General features: G+C 51.9%; 1 protein-coding gene across 10 annotated transcripts in view; it reads left to right on the forward strand.

Moving 5' to 3' along the window:
- The window catches only part of RABEP2 (rabaptin, RAB GTPase binding effector protein 2), a 16,961-nt gene continuing 2,690 nt past the window's right edge, over positions 1–14,271 (forward strand). For 3 of the 10 annotated variants that reach the window (XM_035267281.3, XM_054242734.2, XM_054242735.2), the window contains exons 1-8: positions 1–614; positions 1,103–1,315; positions 5,235–5,392; positions 8,302–8,412; positions 8,497–8,847; positions 11,292–11,387; positions 11,487–11,585; positions 12,899–13,054. In XM_035267281.3, the coding sequence (XP_035123172.1) occupies positions 554–614; positions 1,103–1,315; positions 5,235–5,392; positions 8,302–8,412; positions 8,497–8,847; positions 11,292–11,387; positions 11,487–11,585; positions 12,899–13,054 (1,245 nt within the window). In that variant the 5' untranslated portion in view covers positions 1–553. Of the gene's footprint in view, positions 615–682; positions 916–1,102; positions 1,316–5,234; positions 5,393–8,301; positions 8,413–8,496; positions 8,848–11,291; positions 11,388–11,486; positions 11,586–12,898; positions 13,055–14,271 lie in introns of those variants that run through there. The other 7 variants (XM_035267282.3, XM_078345084.1, XM_035267285.3 and 4 more) reach the window with 4 other exon arrangements.

A 14,271-nucleotide genomic window follows, 5' to 3' on the forward strand; every position in this document is an offset into this window, starting at 1 on the left:
AGACTCCGACTACGCGGGGACTCGGAGGCGCTCAGAAAAATGAAGCGGACCTGGCCCTGCCCGGAGGGACGCTCCACGAGGGCGGAGGTGCAGGGAGGGCCCCGCCACAATTCGCTGTGACGCGAGCCAGGTTCGGGAGGAAGGACGGCCAGAGCGGATTAAAGCCTCCGGGCAGGGGCAGCGAGGGAGCGAGGGGGAGCGCTCCGGCCTGCTCGGCCAGCGTCCCGGAGGAGGCATAATCGGAGCAGGGCTTCCAAGGTCACGGAGAGACGCCTAAAAAGACCTCTTAAGAAAGATCTTCTTCCGGGCTTGACGGACAGCGGTCCTCCCGAACCGCACGGTCCAGCCAGGAAGGGTTGGGGCGGGGCCGGAGCAGGGGGCTGACTCGGGAATCTCCGGCCGAGGCTCGGAATCCCCCTCAAGCTCCGTCCGGGGCCTCGAGCCCGGAGCCTATCCGGAAACAGCCGAGCGGATCCGGAAACTGCCGAGCGGACCCGGAAGCGGTGCGCTCCGTCACCAGGGAGTGCGAGAATCCGCCGTTTGCGTTGAGGCGATGGCGGCAGCTGCGCCGGTGGCCGCGGGCGAAAATCAGCGGCGGCGGGGGCTAGGGGCTGGTACGTGAAGGGCGACCGTGCACGCGGGGAGCGGTGAAACTAGGGGCGGGGCCGAGCTGGCCACCTGCGAATGGGGGGTGGAGAGGGGAGATGGAGGAAGGGGCGGGGCCACGCCGCGCGAAAGGGGGCGGGTCCCAGAGCCACCGGCGAAGGGAGCGTGGCCAGGCCATTCAACGGGTAGGGCCTGTGACAGGTGCGTTGTGGGGGCCCAGTGAGGAAGGGGCGTGGCCATTGGAAGGGCAGGGCCGGATTAGAGCGAATAGAGGATTGAGTGAAACTGGCAACCACGAAGAGATGGAGTGTAGGCAGCACCCGGCGGAGCGAGTGGGAAGGGGGCGGGGCAGGGGCAGGGCTAGGTGAGCGGGACCGGCCCAGGTGAAGGCGGCCCCAGGTGAAGGCAACAGTACTAGGTTGCAGGACTTGCTAAGTCGTTAGGTGGCCTGGCGTGTTAAGAGATGGGAAGAGAGACTGATCTCTGTCCCCCACAGCAGTGGAGGGCCCCCAGCCCCAGGAAGGGGCGAATGTTGAGGCCGAGTCAGGTGAGCTCAGCCGGCTTCGGGCTGAGCTGGCAGGCGCCCTGGCAGAAATGGAGACCATGAAGGCTGTGGCGGAGGTGAGCGAGAGCACGAAGGCCGAGGCTGTGGCTGCGGTTCAGCGGCAGTGCCAAGAGGAGGTGGCCTCGCTGCAGGCCATCCTGAAAGGTGAGACGGGGGTCTCACCTAGACTCCCCTTCAGCCCCATACTGGGAAGTGAATGACGAGAAAAGGGTCGAGGAGCACAGATAAGCAATTGAGTAGGTTAGCAGGGTTGCCTAGCACAGGGCATGACTATGGCCCAGAGGAAGGGCCGCCCTTTTAAAATTTGCATAGAGGCACTCCATGTGATAGCAGCAGTTCAGTCAGACAGCTAAGTTTAGCTCCCAGCTTCCATCTGTTGCCTTGCCCCATGTCATTTCTTGTCCCTTACTGATGATTGATCAACCCTGAAGATAAGTGAGAAACTGCTTAGTTCCCCAAACCAGCCTCGTTTTAGTCTGGGCCTCCGGGAAATAGAATCAGGCCTGGCCCAGTCTCTGTGAGTCTAATGCTCTGCTCTCCAGCCTTCCCCAGACACTCCCTCCTCCCCAGGCTGTGTACCAGCTTCCCTCCTTCGGCCTCACATTATCTGTACTTGCTCCTCTAGCCCCAGATGCCCCAGCTGCTCGTCCTTTCTACTCACCTTCCTCTAGCAGAAGCCAGAGCCTCTGAAACATGTCAGAGCTGCCCCCACCTCTCTGCCCCTGCTATAGTGGGGCTCTCGTCAACTCTCTCCTGGACTGTTGTCCCAACCTTCTCACAGATCTCCCTCTATAGTCTGGCCTTGACACTGGCTTCCAGATAAACTTCCTAAAATTTCCTTCCCACCATTTGATTTCCCTACAGCCACTCCTGGCTGCAGACTTCTCTGGGGCTGTATTTCCTGCATTTCAGGATCCACGTGCCTGCGCAATGTAGTCATGTCTTTGTACAACTTACCCTGCTGTTTACTTAATATTTGTTCTTTAAATGGGTCCACATTTTAAAAGCTTACATATCTTTATTAAGGGAAACTTGTTATCTCTACTGTATAAGGAAAACCAGGTGTGTTCTAAATAATAACAATAGCTAGCTTTTTTAAATTTTGTTTTGTTTTTTGAGTCAGTAGGAGTTTTGCTCTGTTGCTCACGCTGGAGTGCAGTGATGTGATCTCAGCTCACTGAAACCTCCACCTCCTGGGCTCAAGCAGATCCTCCAACCTCAGCCTCCCAAGTAGCTGGGACTATAGGTGCATGCTACCATGCCTGGCTAATTTTTTGTAGAAACAGGGTCTCACTATGTTGCTCAGACTGGTCTTGAACTCCTGAGCTCAAACAATCTGCCTGCCTTGGCCTCCCAAAGTGCTGGGATTTACAGGTGTGAGCCACTGCGCCCGGCCAGCTAGCACGTTTTGAGCACTCACTGTGTGCCAGGTACTGAGCTAAATGCTTTATGAGTAACTAATCTTCATAACAAACTGTGAGGCAGGAGCTATTATCCATCTCCATTTTACAGAGGAAGCTCTGAGGCCGAGAGTTTAAATAACTTGCCCAAGGTCATATAGTTGGAAAACAGCCGGAGATTTGAAACCAAGCAGCCTGCAAGCTGAGCCTTTGCTTCTACTGTTAGTGTACAATAATAAATCAATATCTATAATACAAACAAAAAATGACCACATTCTACCAAAAATAAAACATGTGCAGGTTACTCAGCTGGGAGGAGCACTTGAGGTCAGGAATTTGAGACCAGCCTGGGCACCAAAGTGAGACCCTTAGCTGGGTATGGTGGCAAGTGCCTGTGGTGCCTGCTACTTGGGAGGCTGAGGCAGGAGGATCACTTGAACCTAAGAGTTTAAGGCTGTGGTGAACTCTGATTGCGCCACTGCACTCCAGCCTGGGTGACGTGGGTGACAAAGGGAGATCCTGACTCTCTCTCTCTTTTTTTTTGAGACAGAGTCCTACTCTGTCACCAGGCTGAAGTGCAATGGCACAATCACAGCTCACTGTAACCTCTACCTCTCGGGTTCAAGCAATTCTCCTGCCTCAACCTCCCAAGTCACTAGAATTATAGGTGCCCAATACCATACCTAGTTTATTTTTGTGTTTTTCGTAGAGATGGGGTTTTTCCATGTTGGCCAGGCTGGTCTCGAACTCCTGACCTCAGGTGATTCACCCGCCTCTGTCTCCCAAAGTGCTAGGATTATAGAGATGAGCCACCATGCCCGGCCCTGACTCCCAAGAAAAAAGTCTATGTTCTAGCCAACATCACCTCCATCTCCTGCTGACCTGTAGGATAAGTTCCAAACCTCTTGGCATGGCATTCAAGGCTTTGGGAGCCATCCACTGCCATCCTCTCCTCCTTTCCAGTGTCTCTCCTTGGGCGCCTTTACTCTTCCAACCCCTCCAACATACCCTACCATGCCCCGGCCATGCCAGCCACTCTTCCTCTGCTCATACTGGTCCTGTTAGCTCATGCATCCTTTCCCTCCTTCACTGTCTGTTAGTGTTATTATTATTATTACCAGTGTCCTCTCCTGCCTGGCCAGGCAGGCAGAGTGAGGGCTCCTTCCTCTGGGATCCCCAAGCCCAGGAAGGGTCCTTTCCTGTACCTCTATCCTCCCGTACCACATCCTAACTATGGCCACAGCTGCCATCCTCATTGGACTCTGAGCTCCCGGCGGCAAGCTTTGTGTTTATTTCTGTATTTCCAGAGCCCAGCTCAGAGTCTGATTCAGCATACATATTTACTATTATGATTAAGGGCCAGGTGTGGTGGTTCATGCCTGTAAATCCCAGCACTTTGGGAGGCTGAGACGGGAGGATCACTTGAGCTCAGGATTTCGAGACCACCCTGGGAAACATGGTGAGACACTCATTTCTACAAAAAATACAAAAATTAGCCAGGCGTGGTAGTGTGTGTCTGTAGTCCCAGCTACTAGGGATGCTGAGGTGGGAGGATTGCTTGAACCCAGGAGGCTGAGGTTGCGGTGAGTCTTGATTGTGACACTGCACTTCAGCCTGGACAACAGAGTGAGACCCTTTCTCAAGAAATAAATAAATAAATAAATAAGGCTGGGAGCAGTGGCTTACACCTGTAATCCCAACACTTTGGTTGGCCAAGGTGGGTGGATCATTTGAGGTCAGGAGTTCGAGACCAGCCTGGCTAACACAGCGAAACCCTGTCTCTACTAAAAATACAAAATAGCCAGGCGTGGTGGTGGGCACCTGTAATCCCAGCTACTCAGGGGGCTGAGGCATGGCAATTGCTTGAACTAGGGAGGCAGAGGTTGCAGTGAGCCAAGATTGTGTCACTGCACTCCAGCCTAGCTGACAGAGTAAGGCTCTGTTTCAAAATAATAATAATAATAATAACAAAAAATTACTGTTTTTGCTGGGCATGGTGGCTCATGCTTGTAATCCCAACACTTTAAGAGGCTGAGCCAGGCAGATTATGAGGTCAGGAGTTCGATACCATCCTGGCCAACATGGTGAAACCCCATCTCTACTAAAAATACAAAAATTAGCCAGGCATGGTGGCACGTGCCTGTAGTTCCAGCTACTTGGGAGGCTGAGACAGGAGAATTGCTTGAACCAGAGAGGCGAAGGTTGAGGTGAGTTGAGATTCCACCACTGCATTCGAGACTCTGTCTCAAAAAAAAAAAAAATTCTTCCGGTTCTTCAATATTTAGCAATATGTATGCTAAATATTGACTGTTCCTGGTATATATTAATAGGAACAGTATGATGTCTTCTGTGTACCAGAGAAAGAGCTATGTCATCTCATCTATTTTTTATTTTTTTGTACAGTATTTATCTCAGGTATGTCATCTCATTTAATCCGTAGCCACCAGAAGGGTGATCAGTAGTTTCCCCATTTTGCACCTAAGGACACGGATGCACACTGAGAGCCTGAGTGATTGCCCAGGTCAATTTCTGCAAAGCCTGCCATAGCAACTGCTATGGTGCAGTCTCACAGAAAGAGTCAGTGCATCAAGAGTCCGCTGCTCACCCACAGGCAGGGCCTGCTCGCTGACCCTTCCTCTTCCCTGCCCTTCCTCCCCTGCCAGACTCCATCAGCAGCTATGAGGCCCAGATCACCGCCCTGAAGCAGGAGCGACAGCAGCAGCAGCAGGACTGTGAGGAGAAGGAGCGGGAGCTGGGCCGCCTAAAGCAGCTGCTGTCCCGGGCCCACCCCCTGGACTCCCTGGAGAAGCAGATGGAAAAGGTTGGGGTGGGGATGGCTTCCCCGCAGCGTTGGGATTTGGAAGGATTTTGAGGATTGTGGATGTCCCGTTCCCTGGTCATGGGGTACAGGGAACCCAGTAGTGATCCTTGGAATCAATAGAGTTACCATGTGTTGTTGAGAGCTTGGCTCCGTGCTCCGTAGGGTCCTGGCTTGCTCCTTATTAGTGGGTGACCAAGGTCACTGACCTCCAAACTTAAGCTGTATAGAGGGAAGGGAACTTACACTTAAGGGTAGCAGAAAAATTCTTACTGTTATTAACTACCCCGGTATATATTACCTCTTGGTAATCTATTGCTACCTCTCAGCCAGGTGCAGAGGCTCATGGTAATCCCAGCACTTTGGGAGGTCGAGACAGGCAGATCACTTGAGGTCAGGAGTTCAAGACCAGCCTGGCCAACATGGTGAAATCTAAAAAATACAAAAATTAGCTGGGCATGGTGGCAGGCACCTGTAATCCCAGCTAGTTGGGAGACTGAGGTATGAGAATCACTGGAACCCGGGTGGCGGAGGTTGCAGTCAGCTGAGATCGCAACACTGCACTCCAGCCTGGGTGACAGAGTGAGGCTCCATCTCAAAAAAAAAAAAAAGAGAGAGATTTGGATGATTAAAGTGAGCTTTCTTGAGAAGATTTTGAGTAATTCAAGAAGGAGAAAGGGCATGAACTAGAAGTGGGAAGTGACGGAGACAGGGATGATTGGCAGATTTCTGCCTTGAACAGCTGGTGGCCAGCAGGGCCGTTCTCACTGACTTGAGTGCTTGTGGTAGGAAGAACAGCATCACTGAGTGGTTTTGTTTGACTGTCTACAGTTAGAGGAGCCTGTGGGGCATACTAGTGGAGATGTGTAGAGGCTGTTGGCTGCTCAAGGTCAGCAGGATCTTAAGCTTGAAAAGAAATGGGAAAATATGAGGTCAGGAGTTCAAGACCATCCTGGCCAACATGGTGAAACCCCATCTCTATAAAAAATACAAAAATTAGGCAAGTATGGTGGCATGTGTCTATAGTTCCAGCTACTTGGGAGGCTGAACCCGGGAGGTGGAGAACCTGGGAGGTGGAGATTGTCGTGAGCTGAGATTCAATCACTGCTTTTGAGACGCCGTCTCAAAAAAAAAAAAAAAATTTGCCCAGGTCAGCTCTGTGGTGGTGATGGGAGTGTGGGAGAACAAATCGATTAGGATGAGATTTGGCTGCATGTGATTGAAAGCTCAAATTAACAGTGGATTGGGCTGGGCACGGTGGCTTATGCTTGTAATCCCAGCACTTTGAGAGGCCAAGGTGGGTATATCATGAGGTCAGGAGTTTGAGACCAGCCTGGCCAATATGGTGAAACCCAGTCTCTACTAAAAATACAAAAATGAGCCAGGTATGGTGGCGGGCACCTGTAATCCCAGTTACTTAGGAGGCTGAGGCAGAATTGCTTGAACCCTGGAGGTGGAGGTTGTAGTGAGCTGAGATCACGCCACTGCACTCCAGCCTAGGCAACAGAGAGAGACTCCATCTCAAAAAAAAGTAATAATAGGCCAGGCACAGTGGCCCACACTTATAATCCCAGCACTTTGGGAGGCCGAGGCAGGCAGATCACGAGGTCAGGAGTTTGAGACCAGCCTGTCCAACATGGTGAAACCCCGTTTCTACTAAAAAATGCAAAACTTAGCCCGGTGTGGTGGCGCATGCCTGTAGTCCCAGCTTGGAAGGCTGAGGCAGGAGAATCACTTGAGCCCGGGAGGCAGAGGTTGCAGTGAGCTGAGATCATGCCATTGTACTCCAGCCTGTGGGACAGAGTGAGACTCTGTCTCAAAAAAAAAATTGTAATAATACAAATAAAGAGTTGTCTTGGAAGGTGCCTTTGGCTCATCTGTTTCCATCTCAGTAGCTGGAACTTAGCCAGATGATCGTGTTTAGTTGCAAGGAAGCTCAGAAATGTGGATGGTATTCTAGGATTTAGACCTCATGCCCGACTAAAACTGTGAGGTGTGCTGGGCATTGGTGTAATCCCAACCCAGATACTGGGAATTACACTTGTAATCCCAGCACTTTGGGAGCTAAGGTGGTGGGAGGATCACTTGAGGACAAGAGTTCAAAACCAGTCTGGACAGCATAGCAAGATCCTGCCTCCACAAAAAAATACAAAAATTAGCCCATCAGTGCACATGCGTGTAGTCCCAGCTACTCAGGAGGCTGAGGCAGGAGGATGGCTTGAGTCCTGGAGGTGGAGACTACAGTGAGCCGACATTTCGCCACTGCACTCCAGCCTGGGCTATGGAGCGAGACCTCATCTCTTTTTTTTTTAATTTTTGGATTTTTGAGATGGAGTCTCGCTCTGTCGCCCAGGCTGGAGTGCAGTGGTGCAATCTCGGCTCATTGCAACCTCCGCCTTCCAGGTTCAAGCGATTCTCCTGCCTCAGTCTCCTGAGTAGCTGAGATTACAGGTGGGAGCCACCATGCCCAGCTAATTTTTGCATTTTTAGTAGAGATGGGTTTCACCATGTTAGCCAGGCTGGTCTCAAACTCCTGACCTCAGGTGATCCACCCACCTCAGCCTCCCAAAGCGCTGGGATTACAGGTGTGAGCCACCACACCCAGCTGATATCTCATCTCTTAAAAAAAAAAAAAAGGTAAAGTTCTATGACAAAAGAATAAATGGGTATTGGGAAGGAAGGTATGGTGAGTGATGGGGCCACAGGAAGAGGTTGTGACCTTCATCCTTGCCCTTATGCCCTGAGGCAAGTCATGGAAGCTTCCAGAATCTCTGTGTTCTTATCTCTGGATTTGGGGTGGACAGCATCTTCTAGGGAGGAGCTGCCATGCTTGGGGAGGAAACTCTGAGCAGGCCTGGGGCTCCAGCAATCGGGAAGGGGGAGCTATTGCTGCCAAACCCGCCTCCCTTCAGGCCCACGAGGACTCGGAGAAGCTTCGTGAGATCATACTGCCCATGGAGCAGGAGATCGAGGAGCTGAAGGCGAAGCTGCTGAGGGCTGAGGAGCTGATTCAGGAGATCCAGGTGAGGGCGCGGCCAGGGGCGCTGGGGAAGGAGTGATGCCAGAGGACCCTGGCCCCCCAGCCTTGTCCCTGCCCTCTTCCCTAGAGACGTCCCCAGCATGCCCCTTCCCTTCATGGCTCCACCGAGTTGCTGCCCCTGTCCCGGGACCCATCACCCCCGCTGGAGCCTCTGGAGGAGCTGAGCGGAGATGGGGGTCCGGCAGCCGAGGCCTTCGCCCACAACTGTGACGACAGCGCCTCCATCTCCTCCTTCTCCCTTGGCGGTGGGGCTGGCAGCAGTGCCTCCCTGCCCCGCAGTCGCCAGGGCCTGAGCCCTGAGCAGGAAGAGACGGCCTCACTGGTGTCCACGGGCACCCTGGTTCCCGAGGGCATCTACCTGCCCCCTCCTGGCTATCAGCTTGTCCCAGACACCCAGTGGGAGCAGCTGCAGATGGAGGTGAGTGCAGTGGGCAGGGGGGTGGGGTGCACCGTCCCCCTCTCTGCTGGATGCTTCCCCCCGACCTCCTGTGTTCAGACACAGAGCTAGAGCTGGAGCTTCCATAGGGAGAAGAGAGGCCCCCTCCTAGTGAAGGCAGGCAGATGTAAATGTGAACACGGGCCAGGTGCGGTGGCTCACACCTGCCATGCCAGCCACTTGGAAGCTGGGTGGGAGGATTGTTTTTGGCTAGGAGTTCAAGGCCAGTCTGGGCAACATAGTGAGACTCTATCTCTTTACAAAAGTTTTTTTTTTTTTTTTTTAAGCCAAGTATGCACCTGTAGTCCCAGTAACTCAGGAGGCTGAGGCAGGAGGATTGCTCGATCCCAGGAGGTGGAAGCGCCAGTGAGCTGAGATCATGCCACTGCACGTCAGCCTGGGTCACAGAGTGAGAACCTGTCTCAAAAAAAAACAAGGGCCGGGCAAGGTGGCTCACACCTGTAATCCCAGCACTTTGGGAGGCCGAGGCAGGTGGATCACAAGGTCAGGAGTTCCGGACCAGCCTGGCCAACACAGTGAAACCCCATCTCTATTTAAGAAAAAAAAAAAGGTCTGGTGCGGTGGCTCATAGCTGTAATCCCAGCACTTTGGAAGGCCAACGTGGATCACCCCAGGTCAGAAGTGTGAAACCAGCCTGACCAACATGGAGAAACCTTATCTCTACTAAAAATACAAAAATTAGCTGGACGTGGTGGCACATGCCTGTAATCCCAGCTACTAGGGAAGCTGAGGCAGGAGAATCACTTGAACCTGGGAGGCAGAGGTTGCAGTGAGCCGAGATCCCGCCATTGCACTCCAGCCTGGGCAACAAGAGTGAAATTCTGTCTCAAGATAATAATAATAATAATAATAATGTGATATACAAAAAAATTGAGTTGTACATTTCACGTGGGTAAATTATATAGTAAATAAATTATAACTCAATAAAGCTGCTTTAAAAAAAAATGCACATGGATGCATGAGGAAGACCTTGTCAACCAGGGAGATACCCAGAAAAAGAAACTGAACAGGGTTATGGGGTAGAGACTGGCGGTGAGGGAGACTGACCCAGGCTCAAGCTGGAGCTGAGACCCAGAGGGTGGGAGGAGGCACACTTAAAGACCAGGGCACAAGGAACTGTGAGTTCGAAACCCCGTCTCTACTAAAAATGCAAAATTAGCCAGGCGTGGTGGCAGGTGCCTGTAATCCCTGCCACAGACTCCTGTAATCCTGGGAGGCTGAGGCAGGAGAATCACTTGAATCCAGGAGGCAGAGGTTGCAGTGAACCAAGATCACACTATTGCACTCCAGCCTGGGCGACAAGAGCGAGACTTCGTCTTAAAAAAAAAAAGTAATAATCAAATAAGAGTTGTCCTGGAAGTTGCCCTTGGCTCATCTATTTCTGTCTCAGTAGCTGGAACTTAGCCAGATGATCGTGTTTAGTTGCAAGGAAGTTTAGTTGGGAAAAAAGAAAGAAAGCTTACTTGGGCGGGCCTGTGTTGGGATAGGGGCCATAGGAGAAGCTAAGAGGCTGGGACTCTGGTATAGGAGAACGTGGTACCTTGGACCAGGGGATGGGTGCAGAGACAGGAATAAATGGGTGGATGTGGAATCCACTGTTTTTTGTTTTTTGTTTTTAAGATGGAGTTCTGCCCGGTCACGCAGGCCGGAGTGCAGTGGCCCAATCTTGGCTCACTATAACCTCCACCTCCTGGGTTCAAGCAATTTTCCTGCCTCAGCCTCCAGAGTAGCTGGGATGACAGGCACCTGCCACCACACCCGGCTAGTTTTTTTTTATTTTTAGTAGAGACAAGGTTTCACCATATTGGTCAGGCTGGTCTTGAACTCCGGACCTCAGGTGATCCACTCACCTTGACCTCCCAAAGTGCTGGGATTATAGGCATGAGCCATTGCGCCCAGCCCTGTTGTTTTTTTTTTTTTTGAGATGGAGTCTCGCTCTGTCACCCAGGCTGGTGTGCAGTGGCACAACCTCAGCTCACTGCAACCTCCGCCTCCCAGGTTTACACGATTCTCCTGCCTCAGCTTCCTGAGTATCTAAGATTACAGGTGTCCTGCTGCCACACCCAGCTAAGTTTGTGTATTTTTAGTAGAGATGGGGTTTCACCATGTTGGCCAGGCTGGTTTTGAACCCATGACCTCAAATGATGCACTCGCTTTGGCCTCACAAAGTGCTGGGTTTACAGGCGTGAGCCACTGCGCATAGCCCTGTGGAATCCACTTTGAAGGTAAACCCAGCAGGGCCTGCTGTTGGGTGGGGAGTGAAGGGAAGAGAATGGATGCCTGGGCCTCTAACTCAAGGGACTGTATCGATGAGGGCGCCTCCCTGCAGAGGCAGGCCACAAGAAGTGCGGCGAGGGGGGCCTGAGTTCCTGGGAGATGCAGGCTGAAGGCAGGGTCTGTGGCAGGGCCGACAGCTGCAGAAGGACCTGGAGAGCATCAGCCGTGAGCGGGACGTGCTGCAAGAGGGCCTGAGACGGAGCAACGAGGACTGTGCCAAGCAGGTGGGTCCCTGCTGCTGCTGCAGCACCACCCGGGCCTCTGGGCTGCATGCCACCCCCTGACATCCGCCTGCCCTCACCCTCGTCCTCCCTTCAACACAGATGCAGGTGCTCCTGGCCCAGGTCCAGAACTCAGAGCAGCTGCTGCGGACCCTGCAGGGGACCGTGAGCCAGGCCCAGGAGCGGGTACAGCTGCAGATGGTGAGTACCTGGGGCAAAAGGGTGAAAAGTCTGGCAGAAACCAGTTGCATGTGGTGGAGGGGGTCATGTGGGAAGTCAAGGCAACTGTCCTGTCCCCGGCTGCCCAGGCCACACCCTGGAGCCAGTGCCAGGTAGGTTAAGAGGGTTTTGGGGCAGCTGGTGCAGTGGCCAGAACAGGGCCCCTGCAGCCACACAGAGCTGTTAGATCTTGAGCTAATCCCAGACTTCCAGCCTCTGCCTCACCATCTGTAAAACTGACATAATGGGGCCTAGTTTGCAGAGTCATGAGGATTAAAAGCAAATCAGGCTGGGCGAGGTGACTCACGCCTGTAATCCTAGCGCTTTGGGAGGGCTAGGCAGGTGGATCACCTGAGATCAGGAGTTCAAGCCTGGCTAACACAGCAAAAACCCATCTCTACTAAAAAGACAAAAATTAGGCCAGGCACGGTGGCTCACGTCTGTAATCACAGCACTTTGGGAGGCCGAGGCAGGTGGATTACTTGAGGTCAGAAGTTCAAGGCCAGTTTGGCCAACATGGAGAAACCTCACCTCTACTAAAATTACAAAATTAGCCAGGTGTGGTGGAGCATGCCTGTAATCCCAGCTACTCGGGAGGCTGAGGCAGGAGAATCACTCGAATCGGGGAGGTAGAGGTTGCGGTGAACTGAGATCCCACCATTGCACTCCAGCCTGGGCAACAAGAGCAAAACGCCATCTCAATAAATAGATAGATAGATAGATAGATAGATAGATAGATAGATAGATAGATAGATAAAAATATATAAATTAGCTGGGTGTGGTGGCGGGCCCCTATAATCTCAGTTACTCAGGAAGCTGAGGCAGGACAATCACTTGAAACCAGGAGGCAGAGGTTGCAGTGAGCTGAGATTGCACCATTGCACTCCAGCCTGGGTGAAAGAGGGAGACTCCATCTCAAAAAAAAAAAAAAATATATATATATATATAAAATACACCACACACACACATATTTAAATATATACGTGTGTGTACGTATATATATATATATATATATATATATATATATATTTATTTGGTCCATATATATATATATATATATATATGGACCAAATAAATACCCCCTTGGGCTCTGGCAGCAGCATGTAACCTCTGAGTCAGCAGGGACAGGGGTGTCTAAAGAGCTTGGTAGCAAAAAGTACTCCTTCCTTGCTCAGGAGCAGAGGGGCCATGGGCTCTCTTGCTGTCAGTCTGGGAGGAGGATTTAAGGTTTGGCCTCCTAGGGACTGGAGACACCCTGTCCTCCTCATTGACTTGTACTAACTGTCTGTCCCCAGGCAGAGCTGGTCACCACCCACAAGTGCCTTCACAATGAGGTAAAGCGATTGAATGAGGAAAACCAAGGGCTCCGGGCCGAGCAACCACCATCCTCAGCCCCCCAGGGCCTGCAGCAGGAGCGGGGCGAGGAGGAATCACTGCCCAGCTCTGTGCCGGTAAGCTGGGTGTGGGCACTGAGAGCCTGGGAGCGCCGTGAGGTCCCCTCCTTCCCAGGCAGAGCTGAGCACTGGTCAGGACTAGCCAGGCTGCTGTGTTATTTGCTTGTCCAACTCATTTGCCTTCTCCAAGGCTCGGTTTCCTCATCTGAGAAGTGGGATCATATGCCCTTTCCAGTGTTGGCAGCAAGAGAAAAGGAATTAAGAGAATGCTTTGCAGGAAGCAAGCAATCATTTGGTTGGTTTGCTATTTTTAAGTGACATGTGAGCCACAGGATCAAATTCATCATAATCTTTGGTTCATAGCAAGCTGCCGTCATGGATCTATGCCTGGCCTTTGTCGACTCAATTTCTCAATGATACGGCTTATTAGCTGGGCACAGTGGCTCACACCTGTAATCCTAGCACTTTGCAAGGCTGAGGCAGGCGGATCACTTGAGGTCAGGAGTTCGAGACCAGCCTGGGCAACATGGTAAAACCCCGTGTCTACTAAAAATACAACAAAAATTAGTCGGGGCCAGGTGCGGTGGCTCGCGCCTATAATCCCAGCACTTTGGGAGGCCAAGGTGGGTGGGGAGGTCAAGAGTTGGAGACCAGCCTGGCCAGTATGGCAAAACCCCATCTCTTCTAAAAATACAAAAATTAGCCAGGCATGGTGGTGGGCACTTGTAATCCCAGCTGGATTACTAGGAGGCTGAGGCTGGAGAATCGCTTGAACCTGGGAGGCGGAGGTTGCAGTGAGCTGAGATCGCACCACTACACTCCAGCCTGGGCAACAGAATGAGGCTGCATCTCCAAAAATAAAAATAATAATATGGCTTATTAATAAATTGATTAGTAATAGAAACAGCCACCAGGTGGCTGGGCATAGTGGCTCACGCCTGTAATTGCAGCAGTTTGGGAGGCTGAGGCAGGAGGATCACTTGAGCCAGGAGTTCAAGACCAGCCTAGGCAATAAAGCAAGACCCTATCTCTACAAAAAATAAAAATACAAATATTAGCTGGGCTTGGTGACTTGTGCCCATAGTCTCAGCTACTCAAGAGCCTGAGGCAGGAGGATCACTTGAGCCCAGGAGTTCAATATCAGCTTGGGCAACATAGTTGAGACCCTGTCTCTACAAAAAAATACAAAAATTAGCTGGATACGGTGGTCTCCACCTGTAGTCTCAGCTACTCAAGTGTCTGAGGCGGGAGGATTGTTTGAGCCTGGGAGGTCA

The sequence above is a fragment of the Callithrix jacchus genome, chromosome 12 (assembly GCF_049354715.1).
Source record: "Callithrix jacchus isolate 240 chromosome 12, calJac240_pri, whole genome shotgun sequence".
NCBI classification, from domain to species: domain Eukaryota; kingdom Metazoa; phylum Chordata; class Mammalia; order Primates; family Cebidae; genus Callithrix; species Callithrix jacchus.